Raw genomic sequence first — 15,060 nt, 5'->3', positions numbered from 1 at the left:
AACCTAACATTTTCAACTTACATACACTAATTTAATTATTTAATGCAAAACTGGCATGTTTGAAAAATGTGCCAATATGTGACAACATTTCCCTGAATTTCATTTTAGTTGCAAAAAAGGCACAAAAAAAAATAAAAATCAATAATTACAGATCACCAAATTACACGATTCTGGCTCATGTTTTTTTTCTAAATTCACTTTAGATGGTGATAACTTTTCTTTCCTTGTAGTGAAAACACCCTGTGCTATATCCCATTGACCATGCTGATGAGGTCCGTGCCTTATATTTAGAATGAGATGAACACGTAGTAATTAGGTTGCTTTCAAAATTTTCATTTTCCTACCCCATTGGTATTTAAATGAATACTAAACATCCTGACAGACAAAGTTTCCTTTTTAATAGAAATACAGCCAACCCCTTGTGAGATTTAAAAATCATGCCAAATCAACCACTCTTTGTCATTGACAGTAAAACATGTAAATAGCCCTGCAAACAAATACATAAATAAATAGACCAGGCTTAAAACTCATACTCTGAAGTGTGCTGAGACAGTAAGACTGGTTTAGTTGTAAAATTACTACAGAATGTTTCCTGTAGCTGATCTAACCAATTTATTAAGTTGATTTTTTATGTCAACAATGCAAAAAGGAAAAAAGAAAATTAAGTAAAAAATATGAACCATTTCTATCTTAACTTAAAACACATTCAAAATGACAAGCACTGTCAAATGTAATTTAAACAGATTTAGAATTTTGTTGTTTTTAATTCCCCTTACTATTTGGCATACTGGTTTATGTTTCTCCTCTAAATAAGCCTTTACCTGGCTTTGTATTTTGCCTTGAGCACGTCTGGAGAATCCAAGGTGCCAATGTGACAAGCCTGTATGATGTCAGACAGCTCAAAGAAGTTCAAAGCCAGATATGGATAGATTTGCAAAAAATGATAACTCAATATTGGAGCAACATAGCCCAGAACCACTCAAAACGATTACTAACAAAGAATAGCAAGGCTAATGGGGAAAAATAAATAATGGAATGATATCTGAAACTACATACTCCAGCGAAAACCAAATATGCATCCTATTTGTTTAGAATGGGAAATCTTATCAGATTATTCTTACACAGGAGATAGCTACTAAAAAGCTATATATTACAACAGCAAACAAATAACTTTCCATGGGACATGTACAGGCATCTCTAGAAAAGCTGTGGCCCAGAAGGGCTGCCGAAAGAGTATTTACAAGGATGCTTAATCCCCAGCACTGTGCCCGCATACAATATTAAAATGTCTAGCAGCAGGCCAACATTGGCTAGGAGGTTTCTGAGAGGAAGCTGTTAGGCAGTTTTCAAGTACCTGGTGTTTCTGCTGCTGCTGTTTGCTCACATTCCTGCTGAATGTGTTGTATTTAACTATGTCCTGGCTCATATCATCCACCCTGTCCATTAACAGTTGAAGGCTCTTTTCAAGGTGATTGCTGAAAAAAAAGAAAGCAAATAAATTATACAAGGTTATACAATCTTAAAATATAATAACTATTTGATTGCTGTTTAATTACAATGTGATGGTTGGCTTCAAAAATATTTCCTAAATTTACAAGACCACTGCTTGGAAGTGTTGAGAATTGTACATAATTGTACATCCTGGGGTTCCACATGCAGGTCTGGACAGGAGTCATTAACCATATGGATAATGACATTGCATTACCATTTTGTCGTTACAAAAGCGAGGCCAGTGGATAAATATTTCCATTTGTACCAGCCAGTCTCTTGTGTTTAGTGCAAAACCAAATTAAGAATTAAAAAAGGCTGATGTGCCTTTTTCCTACATTTTAATCTCAGAGACTCTTTCAAGTTCACTGCCTTATTACTGAAGCTCTGGAATAAGGTTGAGTCTCATTGTAGATAAAGACATATCTGTTGACCGTCTAAAACAGTACTCAACTCTAGCCCTCGAGATCTAGTCCAGTCCAGGTTTTTACTCTAAGCAGGTTCCAATGTAGTTAACTGAAGCTGCTAGGAGGCGAGGGCTTTCTTGGAATAAAGATCAGGACCGGAATGGAATGGATCTCGAGGGTCACAGTGGAGTACCACTGGTCTAAAATATCTTTCTAGCTCACCTTTCTCCACTTAAGTACAGCGATCACATTATTAAAACACATTTATCTGCACTAGCAATGTCTAATAATCTAAATCATTATTCAACTGTAACCATCTTAGAAATCTGTCAGGAAAATAGCTTCTCCTTGCAACCTACTAACATCAGAAGGGTGAAACCGTTCTGATCGGTAGTCATACACGCTAATCTTAAAATGACCCAGACTAAGTCATTCATGGTATTAAGAAAGTGCTTTCCATTCACTAAGAAATCCATAGTTAGGGCCTTTAAGATTTTTCTTGCATGTGCAAGTTTTCTCAGATCTAATACGTTTAAATAAAGCTACTTTAAGAACACAAAATACCCTGTAAGTGCACATAGTTCACATCTGTCAGGTGCTGTTAACTACTAATTCGGAAGATAACCACTTTCATTTCTTATTCCTCCCACTTTCTGGTTTGCCTACTAGTGACACAAAACAGATTACAATAAATATATCAATTCTGGCAGTTTAAAAACTACCATTAAGGGAACAAATGATCTGTTCTGCAGACATAGCAATTTCACCAATGGAATGAAAAAAAAAATGAAACTGTCTGCTTAGCCCTGGAAGAAGAAAAAAAATCCACTTTCTGAAGAGCCTTGCACTCTTGTATGTGAGCGCAACAGACTGTGTGCTGATGGACAAATTCAATGAATGGAGACCAAATAACTACAAACTTTCAAAAGAACGGGCTACTTCTACATATGACTAAAAAATACATAAGCCCAGATATTGCTATAACTTAATAGTAAAGAAAAATGGCCCTTTGCTTTGACCTTATTTTACTTGTCTCAGATTTCAGTAAAACCTGATTGAACAAATTACTGTGTCAATTATTTTATTCATGTGTAACTTCTGTCCACTTACAGTTTCAATAGTTAAAAACTACTTGCAGCTCCAGTGCACAATTATAATAATATTATACAAGAGATACAAAATGTTGGCAAAACACAGCTTGATACAATTCATCCCTTTCATTTACCAAGACCATTGATTTGAACTGAACAAAATGGGTAATAGAAGGAGATCTTCAAACAGAAAGGGACTGGCAGAGTGTTACTTGTGGTGATCTGGTCTTAACATCATTCTGGACACAGAGGGAGTTTACTTGCTCTTCAAATACTCAAACCTAAATCTTAAAATAAACAATTATATTTTTAAAATTAAAAATTAAAAAATCACAGAAAACATTATGCTGCCTACATTACCGTTCCTAACCAGTTTTTCCTAGTTTCATTATGTGCAGACTAGCTCTAGGCATCTTCTAGAGTAGATAGCTGTGTATTCTGCTTTGTTTCCATGTCTCTCAACACGAGAACTGCAAAAGTACTAAACTAGGCTATGCATAATTTACAGGAAAGTAATTAAATAAAAGCACAGTGAGATGAATGTTACAATTTGATAATGTGTATGGCAAAACAGCATGTGGATATGCCGTTTTAAGGCAAACTACTAATTAATGGAGCCACTTCACATTTATGGTTACACAACACGTGTAGCTGCATCACTTAATTTAAACAAGTACAGTTAAAATTGAAATCGACTCACTGGATTGTTAAAGTCTCTAAAGAATGCCATTCTGCTCCTTTGATCCCAAATGTTTTGTGTAAAAGCAGCAAGTCCCTTGCAGTGAATGATTCTATATTTCATTATACAATTATTGATATCAATCTGTTACTTTTACAGTACATATGCAATTTGTCATCAATGTGTAATTTGATTATACTGCAGCCAAACACCAGGGGTCTTCCTTGAAGCCAACTGCTGTATTAAAAGTCTTCCCACTGATGCCTACGCTTCAGGCAGAAAATACTAACAAAACAAAGGGGGTGAGGATTTTTTTTGTCATTCCCTTTCAAACAGTTATGAACTAAAGATATATTATATATGTTAACGAGGGTCTTCAAGACAAGGATTTTGCCCACATGAAATCATTAAAATTAGCTTCAGTTTCCTATAGCTGATGCAACTAAGCCTCGATATGAAGCTTATTTTTGAACTACCACTCATTCTTATAAGCACCACTATACAAATGAGACTTTTGTACCCTAAGAAGCAATTGTTTTTTTCTAGAGTCTCAAAACCAAAACGGTAGTAAAACACATGAAAATCTTTTCATGTATTTTTTTAAATTTAAAACAGCAAAAGCTTCTGAAAAAATCTCATGGTAGGAGTTGCATTCCTCCTTGCCCCAGTCAACAACACCAGTTGCAAACAATTTTTACCAAACCTCCTATTTGTCTGCAGGAAAAAATTGATTAAGGCCTTGACAAAAAAGCACACAATATGAAACAAATGCTACAGAATTGCCCTGTTCTTTCAAAACTTGTTTCAAACAAGCTGCATCATACGGTCATAGCTTGGTACTGTCAGTGCCACACAGGTGCCAATGTTGTGTTGATGTGCCAATATGACCTCTGTGCTCAGCTTCCTTTGCCTTCTGCAGAATATATAGAAATATACAAGTCAAAGGGGGACTGGGGCATGAAATAGCATATTTCATTATTTATATTACTTAAATCAAATTAATTTTGTTCTCAATGAATGTCATCCAGTGTGGATTGTATTTAAGCTGCAGCATACTGACTGTGGTATAGGCATCGTAGCTATATACATAGTAGAATATTTTCCTATTGTAAAACAGAAGGTGTTAGCAAGCCCTGCCCTTTCAGTCACCGCTTAAATATAGCTCTGTTCCTGCCTTTTTATCTTTAACCTTTATGATCTGGCCTTGGGAGCTTTATTTCTAATTAGCCAGCCACATGTCAAAAGTATTTTATAAAATTGCCATGCAGCTTGTTCATGAACTATGAAACCTTGTGCTTCCACAATAAAGCTTACTGCAATCTTTTCATTCTCCTACCGCTCACTCCAAAGTCCTTATACATGTAACATTCTTAGTGCCAACATTAATACAATTTACTATTTTACCTCCATACTGCATCATTAGTTTACATCAGCAACCACACAATCTATAATCAAATAAATCTATACAATTACTTTTGCAGAAGTAAAAAATAACTTGCATTATTGCTATACAACAGACAAAATGATTCAGTAACTGTACATTAATTTGATTTCACTGTCAGATTAAGTCCTACTACTTTTTAATCGTTTCTAAAATCCAGGCTGTGGTTCTGCATATAAAATGTTAATTTTCCAAAAAAGAACGCAAAACTTGCCCTTAGATCAGCACAACTTATTTCAAAACCAGTCCTTCTGGGGACTCTGTTCAATAAGCAAAAGCAATGAAACAGAGAGTTATTGTTAAAAGCTGCAGTAATGTTGTGTTTGCTTTGGTTTCTAGGGAAACAACGAATGGCAAATAGATAACTTAAACACATGTGGACTGAGAAAACGTAACTGATAATTATCAGTCCTCTTAAACCCATATAAATCCTCTGAACTTTACTGTGTTATCTTTTACTTGAATACATTAAGTTGCATTGGTTGTAGATAGGAATGCCTTCTGTCCAGGGGGAAAGAAAAAAACTGGTATGGTCAACCTATTTCTCCAGCAAAAAAAAAAAAAAAAAAAAAAGAATTTAACCAGACAATAGTAATTAACTGCATATAAAAATTATAGTGTTGTGATTATAATATATAAAAATCCACTGTCCTTTGACAGACTTAAGCAGCTCTTCATGAACATTTTAGTTTTAAACTGGTCACGTAACCTTGACTAGTAAGGTTATGAAGAACCACAAGTCTATAAACAATAAAGTGATTGAGAGTACATCCTTTCTACTGCTAAATATTGCAGAGGAAAAATTATCACTTTGATCAACAATTACCCGACAGGTCTGAATTAGGAGACAAATTAAAAAGATAATATTCCCTTTGTAGTCAACTGGCACAGATGGTCATTGCACTAAATAACAAAATATTGTACTATTTTCAAATACAGAATACTACAATGAATATAAATGCTTTTAAATCCCATCCAATCATCAAAATAGCTTTTACATTTAAGGTGGTATATGCATTAGTTCATGTTGAAAACTACAGCTCTCCAGGCATTTCATGTACACTTATCAGTATGACGGCACTATTTGGAGAAAGCGTCTATACCCATTTCAAGCTCTGTTTTAGCTCAGGAAACAGAAATACAATGTGTCATTTATAATTTACTATAACGTTACTGCAAGTTGTGCAGGAGCATGTCTATTTGGAAGTGTGACAAAGCTACAACTTCCTTTGAAAGTGTAAACAAGCTTGGCTGTCAACAATATCTGCTTTCTATCTTGAAGTATGCCAGAGCAATGATATACAAACTAGTAAATGGAAGTTTTTATGAAAAAAAAAACAACCCTTGGGACATAATCTAGGGGGAACAACATATCAGATTTTGTTCCGAAAAATGTTTGAAAAATAGATCCTTATTTAAATGAATACAAAGGCTAGATATCAATGTAATGCGACGCCTCTCTCCCTATATGGCTTCAGGGTACACAATGCGACTACTGGTTGAAAGTTTGTATTATTCTTTTTCATTTTTAGCATTGCATGAAAAATACAAATCTGGTTAAATTGAGCAGTATACTGTATTTTGTGTTATTGCATTTGAAACAGTAAAATATCAATATATTTTAAAATGATTAATATATTTCTATGGTACTATGTTAATATGTTGCAGAATTCAAAACACAAGTTCATTGAATTTCACAATTATAACAAGCGTACGAGTTAAAAGGCTGTCCTTTTTCATACCACATAGCTGTACTCTGACTTTTTTTTTTCTAACTTTACTGGTACAATATGAAGCATTAAATAAAATCATTATAGCCTCTGTTTTAAAACAGCACCCAGTTTATTGGATGTTACATTAAGATGGGGTTATGTAATCAAAACAGTATCTCGGTTATTGCCAATATTCACAAAACCCTTATATTTAAATAACTATTCTCAAATACTGCAACAGGTCTGTCATGTCACCATTTTTGTAGCTGTATCTTCATATGGATAAAAATCAAATCAAAATCATTTACTTAATATGAAAGTCAATGTATTTGATGCTAACTTCAAGAAATATGCATCGCACCAATTGTTAACACTCACAAACTAAGACTGCATCATCTTGTATTTACAATATCATTATTACAGGCTATACTATAAAAATTAATTAAAAAATATGAAAGACTGGTGACATCTAGGGTCTAAATTAAGTTCAGCGTTACATCCCGATTTATTTTGGGAGAAAGTCCTAGCAAGTTTGAAACCAAACACAATCCACAAAAAAGAACTGACATTAATCTTCTGGTATCCCACTTCCATTGCATAATAAAGGGTTAACATATTCAAAGTAAGTTATTTGGCTGATCACCTAGGAAACGGGGTCATCTGCTTGTCAACATCAGCAATGTGCTTAAGTTTCACGTGAGCACGGAACTATGCACACGACTCCTGTGTTTAAGCGTTCATGGGAAACAAGCAGAATTTAAAAAGAAATCACTGATAACACGCTTCGATGCACTCCATGCACCCCTCCTCATCATCCTCAAATATGTAAATTGATGCAAGTTATACTATGAAAACCATGATAGTATGATCACAAACACATTTAGCATACAGTGTTTATACAATCTTGCATGAAGTCACTTCCTCAATTGTATAAATGATGGATTGAAACTGCGGCAGTGCCAGATTTTAAAATTACTGACAAAAAGGTTGTTTTTTCTTAAATGATTCCCAATATAAAGCTTGACCTAAAGAATCATAGAATACAGCTGCATAACAAACATAAAAACCACTCTCTCAAACCGAACTATGATCTGGAAACCTAAAAAGAGATGGTGACTTAAACTATTTACCGTTACCAAAAGTAGGTAACAGTAAATAGAGTTTAAGTCACCATCTCAAATTGTTTGAGACATTAGTAGTTGGTGGCAGCAGCAGCAGCAGGCTTACAAGAACCAAATAAGCTTCCCTCATGGGTTGCTTAATAAAGATTAATGTTATACAAGAAATGAAAAACATAACATGTACATTTTCACATAACACACTGAATTCACTTGGCTTACTGGGGATTTTTTAATGCAAATAAAAACATAGTCTTTCTTTTAACCATTTGCGGTCCTATGATGGACCAGATCTGACATCATCAAAAAGACGTAAAAGCATAGGACTCGTTTTTTCTCCAGAAAAAGTCGAGAAAACCTTTGAGTGAGAGTGAGACTGATAGGAGTTGAGTGAAGCCAAAAATGAATAAATAAATAAAGGGTGTATCTATAGCCCATGCACCACAGAGATAACACAGATAAACAAAGGAGACAGCTGCTTCTGCATCCAGCGCTCAAAGAATATCACTGACATTTGCAAAGCTTTTTGAGATGTTCTAGTAATAAAATAATGACTTGGACTGTATTATTGAGGAGTTTGGTGATAAAACGAGTGATCAGGAGAGGATTTATCAATATGCACGTCTATAAAGAGGTATGTGAAAAATACAGTGAACAAAGGGTGGGGGGCTTGGCTGGAGATGCAGTACCGAGTTTCCTTTTGCGATTCAGTGCCTTTTAAACCTGTTTTACTATGAAAAATATATATATTTTAAACAGCAGTGTGAAAATAAAATTGGACCAGACATGCCTAACAAATGCTAACTAAATGGACCACAAAGGTTTAATATTCTTTCATGTAGCAGACATCACCAGAAAAAACACTCACTGGTCAGAAAGTATTTAAAAGCCCTCTCTGCAGCGATCTTTACTTTTAAACTGCATAGCTGCATAAACAGCAAAACATTTAAGTCCCCAAATTTTAATTTGTTCTGAATTGAGGGAATATTACCATGAATAAAAGCAACACAGTCTTAACCTTGTTTTGCTGTAACTTGTATGCTATTATACCTAAATTAAACCAAGCTGACTGTTAGCTTGAACTCAACTTCGGTTTTCTTTTTGTTCCAACCAATTAAAATTAAAAAAATTTAAAAAAAAAAAAGATTAAAAAAATAAATAAATAACAAAAACACTGTAATCAAACATACTGCCTGCAGATTTAACTCTTAACACTTACCTGCTAGACAGGTTGAGAAGTTCCTGTTTGTCTGACACAGCAGATTTTTGCTCCATCTCCCACATCAACACGTTGATCAGGTGAGAATTCTTGATGACGATCGGAACTTCTTCGAACATGTTCTCAAAGCCGATACTGGCTTTTTTGAGTCTGAAGAAGGGTAAGGGTGACAATACTACATGGATTTCTCAAAAAGATTCTCTCACAAAGTGTAACAAAGCTAACTATGTTTGTTGAGCCTTTCCGCTCCTTTTTATGTCTTCATTACAAATAATTTTTCCAATTGTGTGTTCAAATCGCAGTACAAAAGGCAACCAGACCTTGTTAGTCTATTTATATATGCTTGTTTCCTTCTAAAGATGAATCTATGTTGCATAAGTTTCAAAAAAAGGCATTAAAAAACAAAAGGTTAAATGGTCAGAAGAACTTAAGTCAAAAATCTCTTATGGCTGATCAGCAGCATGTAACATATAAAGGGATCAAGCGGCTTCTGCAGCATACTTCTCCCTGCAGGGGATTCAGCACCACAACACTACAGAAGTCAGGAGATCAGCAGATAATCCTTTTGCATACCATATATAATGCTTCTTTCATTTAAATACCACATTTGCTTGGTAATAGGAAATTGTATTTGTCCAATGTTAACCTGCATAAAACATCCTACACAGCATATCCTGCCATTTTCCAAGGATTTAACAGATCTTTAAATATCACTAAGGACTATGGTAAGATCAATCAGCAATTTTGGCAAATACACAGAAAAGGATGGAAGAGAAAGTAATTTGTACTGAAATGCCTTTATGAGGGCTAGAAAACATGTTAGGTAATTATCATAACACTGGTTCCCTGAAAAAGAAATGTAACCATTACTGAATGGGTATTTGCCTCCTAAAAACCCAAACCCTAAATACTTCATACCAAATATGCTCTTTGAGCCTGTGACGGAGTCGTGACCCCGCCCCCAAGGGATCAAAAGTACTGCAGTCACAGATCTCAGTGTCACTTTGTCTTCATGTCTGCTGCGAATAATGGACGCAGCGACCTGGAAGGTTAATGGTTACATTTCTCTTTCAGGGAACCAGGGTCATGATAATAACCTAACGTTCCCTTTCAAGTACGAAATGTAACCATTACTAAATGGGCAAGAGCATGATTGCAGAACAACCAGAATGGTGCAAAGCTGAGCTGAGTGGCTGCCTTGTGCGTCACCATTCAGAACCCCAGTAACAAGTAGCTAGGGTGAAAAATTAAAAGGGAGAATTTCACCTCCATGCTTCTGTTGTAAGGGTCAACTGGGAAACTCATGAAGTTGCAAAACTCCTGGTGGAATGAGCAGTGAGCTTTTTTGGAGGGGACAAGTTGACCAGCTCATAGGCAGTCCTGACTATGACTGCTATTCACTTGAACAGCCACTGCTTAGATAGGGCTTGACCATGGGACTTTGCCCAGTAGCAGACAAAAACCTGTTCAGACTGCCTCCAACTTTATATTGTCCACTTAATACACCAGGGCCCGAACTGGGCAGAGCGTATGGAGCTATCGCTCCCTATCAGATTGGAAAGGAGGTGGATGGAAAGCCTCCAATTCCACAGACTGGTCGACATGGAAAGCCGAGATTGATACGGAGCGTGACCTTTGTCCTGGCCATTGTAAAAAAATAAAATAAAAATAATAATAATAATAATAATAATAATAATATGCAGGCTTTCGTGATAGAGAATGTCTACATCTCACTCATCCGCTTTGCAGAGGTGATAGCAAGCAAGAAAGGCACTTAAAAAGACAGCAATTTCAGCTATCTTGACTGAATGGACGTTCCACTTGTAGCCACACTGGGAATGTGCGGACATTGCCCCGGCATCTTGTAGGTGTCAATAACCCTGTTGGAAAGTTCCAGACAGCTCAAATGCAGTCATTCAGGGGCCAGACCCAGAGCTGCAGGCTCAGAGTTGGGCTGCCATAAGGTCCCCCGCACCTGGCTGTGCAGGTTGTGGCTCGTCAGCAGTCTTTACGGCTGGCCACTCAGGAGCTGCATCAGGAACCCAGATTCCTGTGGGCCAGTGTGGGACTACTAAGAGCACCTTGGTCCGGTCCTGCCTGATTTTCTTTGGACACCGCAGGAACAGCGGGAGTGGTTGGAAGGTGTATAACAGATGCCTAAGCCACTGGCGTGCCAAGGCATCTATTCCCAGTGGTTCCCCGCCTCCTATTATGGAGAACCATAGGGGACAGTGGGTTGATTCCTGGGAGGCAAAGAGGTTATCTCTGCTCTCCCAAACCTCTCCAAGATGAGGCTCACCACCTCTGGGTGAAGCCTCCACTCATGGAGTCCAGCAGCTGCTCTTGCTGCATGTGTGCTGAGCACCACGTTACAAACAGGCCTGCTCGTGGTATCTGTAAAACACAATGAGAATTTCTCAACAACAAACCAGCAACTTAAACTACATAATCATAAAACATCTTGTATGGTGCCAATTGGCAAAAACGAGAACGAAAATAAGCTCCAGCCGGAGCTATGCAGCCTGGAGGGGGAGAGCACAAAGTCAGCCGACTTATGTTGCTGGGTCCCTGGGAAAGTGACTCGAGCCACAGCGAGACGTAACTAACAATATGCTGTAGTGCACACAGATATGCATAAATAGTAGAGTAATCACTGTAATAGTTTTTCATTAAATCACATATAAAATGTATGGTGATATAAGCAGCAATGTACTTATCTGAACAAGACTCACTGATCAGGTCAGTCTTGAAAGGAAAAATGGCACAGAGATCTGTGAATGCAGTCACAGGCTCAAAGAACAGCTTTAGTATAAAGTATTTTGGTCTTTAGGAGGTAAATACCCATTCAGTAATGGTTACATTTCGATTTCGTGGTAAATCTTGGCTTATTACTGCAGTTTCTTTATTGAGCCTATTTGTTACTGTTGCTATGGCCCGAATGTAACCATTCCTTTCATGCATCATGCAGTCAGTCACTCACTGAAGCACTCACATTTACAATGGGGGTACTTGAAGTAACTGTTGAAATGATTTTCAGTGCTACATTTTATTGCGTCTCACAAGGTTATCAAATGATATGTTGGAATCACTTAAGACTCCTGCTAGTTTTTCTAAACTAACACTTATTCAACTACATGTGTTTTGGGTGTTTGTGTGTTCAATATGTATTGTGATCATTCTTATTTACCATCCCAGAGTTTATCAATTTAATAGCAGAAATTACAATTCTTAAACATTTTGCCATTTTAATAAAACCTCCAATTTCCACACAGAACCAGGTTCAGCTGCTACTGACATTTAAACTTCATTCATTACTTGGAAATCACTGATGGTTTCCACTGTTTTTGACCATTCACTGTACGAGTATATACCCATAGTGATTCACCCATCTATTCCATTAAATCTTAACACGCTGTAGCTCATTAACAGGAATGAGTACATTTCAAAAAGGCTGTTCCACCAATTACTAAGCAGCTAAACTCAATGACTTTTTTTTTTTTTTTTTTTTTTTTTTTTAAGTGACCCTGAAGAACTTCTTATACTTTGTCCAGTTAGCGTGTGACAAAGTGAAGCTGGATTGTGGGGTTCTCATCCAGACGCTTTGTACAGTGCTGGTAGGACAATTCAAATTTTATTTTTTTTCATACATACCCCTCAGGTGTGAAGTCCTTCTCTTTACATATCTCCATTAATTTTGGAGTAAGTCTGTATGCCTTCAGTGACAAGGAGCCCTGGGCCGTCTTAATAGGATCTGCACAAAGATACAAGGCTTAACGACATTAGGACACAAAGAAATAAAAAGCAGCACCGGCATGCTGCGATAAGGCATCATCTTGCATTCACAAGTCCCTTGATGATCATCACAAAATGTCATTCCTTCAAGATTATCTTCTTTGAAAGGGTCATTCAGTTGAGAGCATTTCTCTGTTGGGAGGTAAATCTGGCAGGAGACACACTGCCCTAGTAAAACTGCACAGCCAGTTAGCACAAGTGGTGATGCCAGCCTGTAGAGAACTAATCTGCAATCTACGTTCATGGAGTAAATGAAGATTTGGGCTGTTTTTTGGTACTGGCAAAATATACCCGAGTCTAGTCTGCCAGTAAGTGTTAAATAGGTAGCTTAGGCTACTTTAAAATATGTCGCTGTTCCTGTGTACATACAGATGTAGTCAAAAGTTTACATACCCCAATGGAAATGTATAATTGCTAGAAATTTCTCAAATAAACTTTGTGAAGCATCTTTTGTAGCAAAAGTTTTGCTTTTGTGGATGAGGAAAAAAAAAGTTACATGAAATAGATGTCTACAATTATTTATTTCAGCAATTTCTTTTGCAAAACTCCAAAAATGCTAATAATTCAATAAGTATTCATACCGTTTGATGCTATGATATTATTGTCTATAAAAGGTGTTAGAAATTTCAATACAATAATGCAGAACCTAATTCTAGAAAGGTCTAGAAAATGCTAGATTGTAGATTAGGTATAGTATGACTGTCATTACCAATAAGTCAATATGGGTAAAAAGTAAAAGAGCTATGTAAAGACCTTAGGCAGATGATGTACTGTCAAAGCTGGAGAAGGATACAATAAGATTTACAAGCATTTCAGTATCCCAATTTCAACTACTGTTTCTATTATCAAGAAGTACAAGACTCATGGTACTGTCACAACGCTCCCTTGGTCTGGAAGAAAGAAGGTTCTTTCACCAAGAACAAGTAGAAGAATTGTGAGGAAGGTTAATAACAATCCAAGATTGACTGCCAAAGACATTCAAAGTGAACTGGCTGCAAGTGAGACTGGGGTTTCCATTTCAATCACAGGTCGAGTGCTGCATGGTGAAGGTCTCAATGGTCAGAGGACAAGGAAATAGCCACTCTTAGGAAAATGTCACAAGGACACACGCTTAAAGTTTGCAAAAAGGCATTTGAATGATGGATATGAGTTCTTGTCAAAGGTTTTGTGGAGTGATGAAACAAAAAAAGGAGCTATTTGGTCACACTGATAACACTATGTAACACAATTTTTGTTCCTGGGTAGTAAGTGTTATTTCCTAATTGCTTATGCCTCAAAAGTATAGAAAATGGCTATTATTCCCCACAAACTTTGCTTTTGTGACCAGGACAGTGATATTTCAAAATATCACTATTTCCAATGGGAAAATGGGCAAATGTGTGTCTTTTCGTTCACATAAAGTTAGAAAAAAACAACATATGAATCCAAATTAACATGTATTCATACTAAAGTAATACAAAAATGACTACAAAAGATTTAGAAGTGAGTAGTTTTTTGAGATTTACGATTATACTGTAAACTGACACTCAGTACGATTATATTAATAATTATATTATTACGATTATACTGTAAATGGACACTCAGTACCGTATCTACGGCCAAGCCTCACCCCTTGTTTGCTGTATTTTTCACATACCTCTTTATAGACGTGCATACTGATAAATCCTTTCCTGATCACTCGTTTTATCACCAATAATAATAATGCGATCCAATTCTATTTTATTACTATAACATCTCAAAAAAGCTCTGCTAATGTCTGTGATATTCTTTGAGCTCTGGATACAGAAGCACCTACCTCCTTTGTTATGTCCGTGTTATCTCTGTATTGCATTGGGCTATGTATGAGAAACACCCCTTTTTTTTTTCTTTTCCCGGTTTCATTTGGCTCCTGTCAGTCTCACTTGGCCATTGAAAGGTTTTCTCTGCTCGACTAGAGAGCTGTGCTTTATATCTTTTTCATGATGTCGGACTGAAAAGGGAAACACAACGACAATCCAAAGCACATAGCAAAATCAAGTTAGATAAAAAAAAAATCTGAAATAAATTGTGGACATCTATTTCTTGTACCCTTTTCTCCTCATCCAGAAAAGTTAAACTTTCACTAAAAAAAGAT

The 15,060-nt window shown here is 36.4% G+C and overlaps 1 protein-coding gene across 1 annotated transcript in view; it reads right to left on the bottom strand.

Annotated features, from left to right (window-relative positions):
- The window catches only part of LOC121314902 (eukaryotic translation initiation factor 3 subunit H-like), a 122,305-nt gene that overhangs the window by 8,917 nt on the left and 98,328 nt on the right, over window positions 1–15,060 (bottom strand). Inside the window, exons 4-6 of the mRNA XM_041248645.1 lie at window positions 12,807–12,906; window positions 9,156–9,305; window positions 1,355–1,475 (exon numbers count right to left, since the gene is read on the bottom strand). Of these exons, the coding sequence (XP_041104579.1) occupies window positions 1,355–1,475; window positions 9,156–9,305; window positions 12,807–12,906 (371 nt within the window). The remainder of the gene's footprint in view (window positions 1–1,354; window positions 1,476–9,155; window positions 9,306–12,806; window positions 12,907–15,060) is intronic.

This window comes from Polyodon spathula, chromosome 4 (genome assembly GCF_017654505.1).
Source record: "Polyodon spathula isolate WHYD16114869_AA chromosome 4, ASM1765450v1, whole genome shotgun sequence".
NCBI classification, from domain to species: domain Eukaryota; kingdom Metazoa; phylum Chordata; class Actinopteri; order Acipenseriformes; family Polyodontidae; genus Polyodon; species Polyodon spathula.
This window is presented reverse-complemented; position numbering and strand designations above follow the sequence as displayed.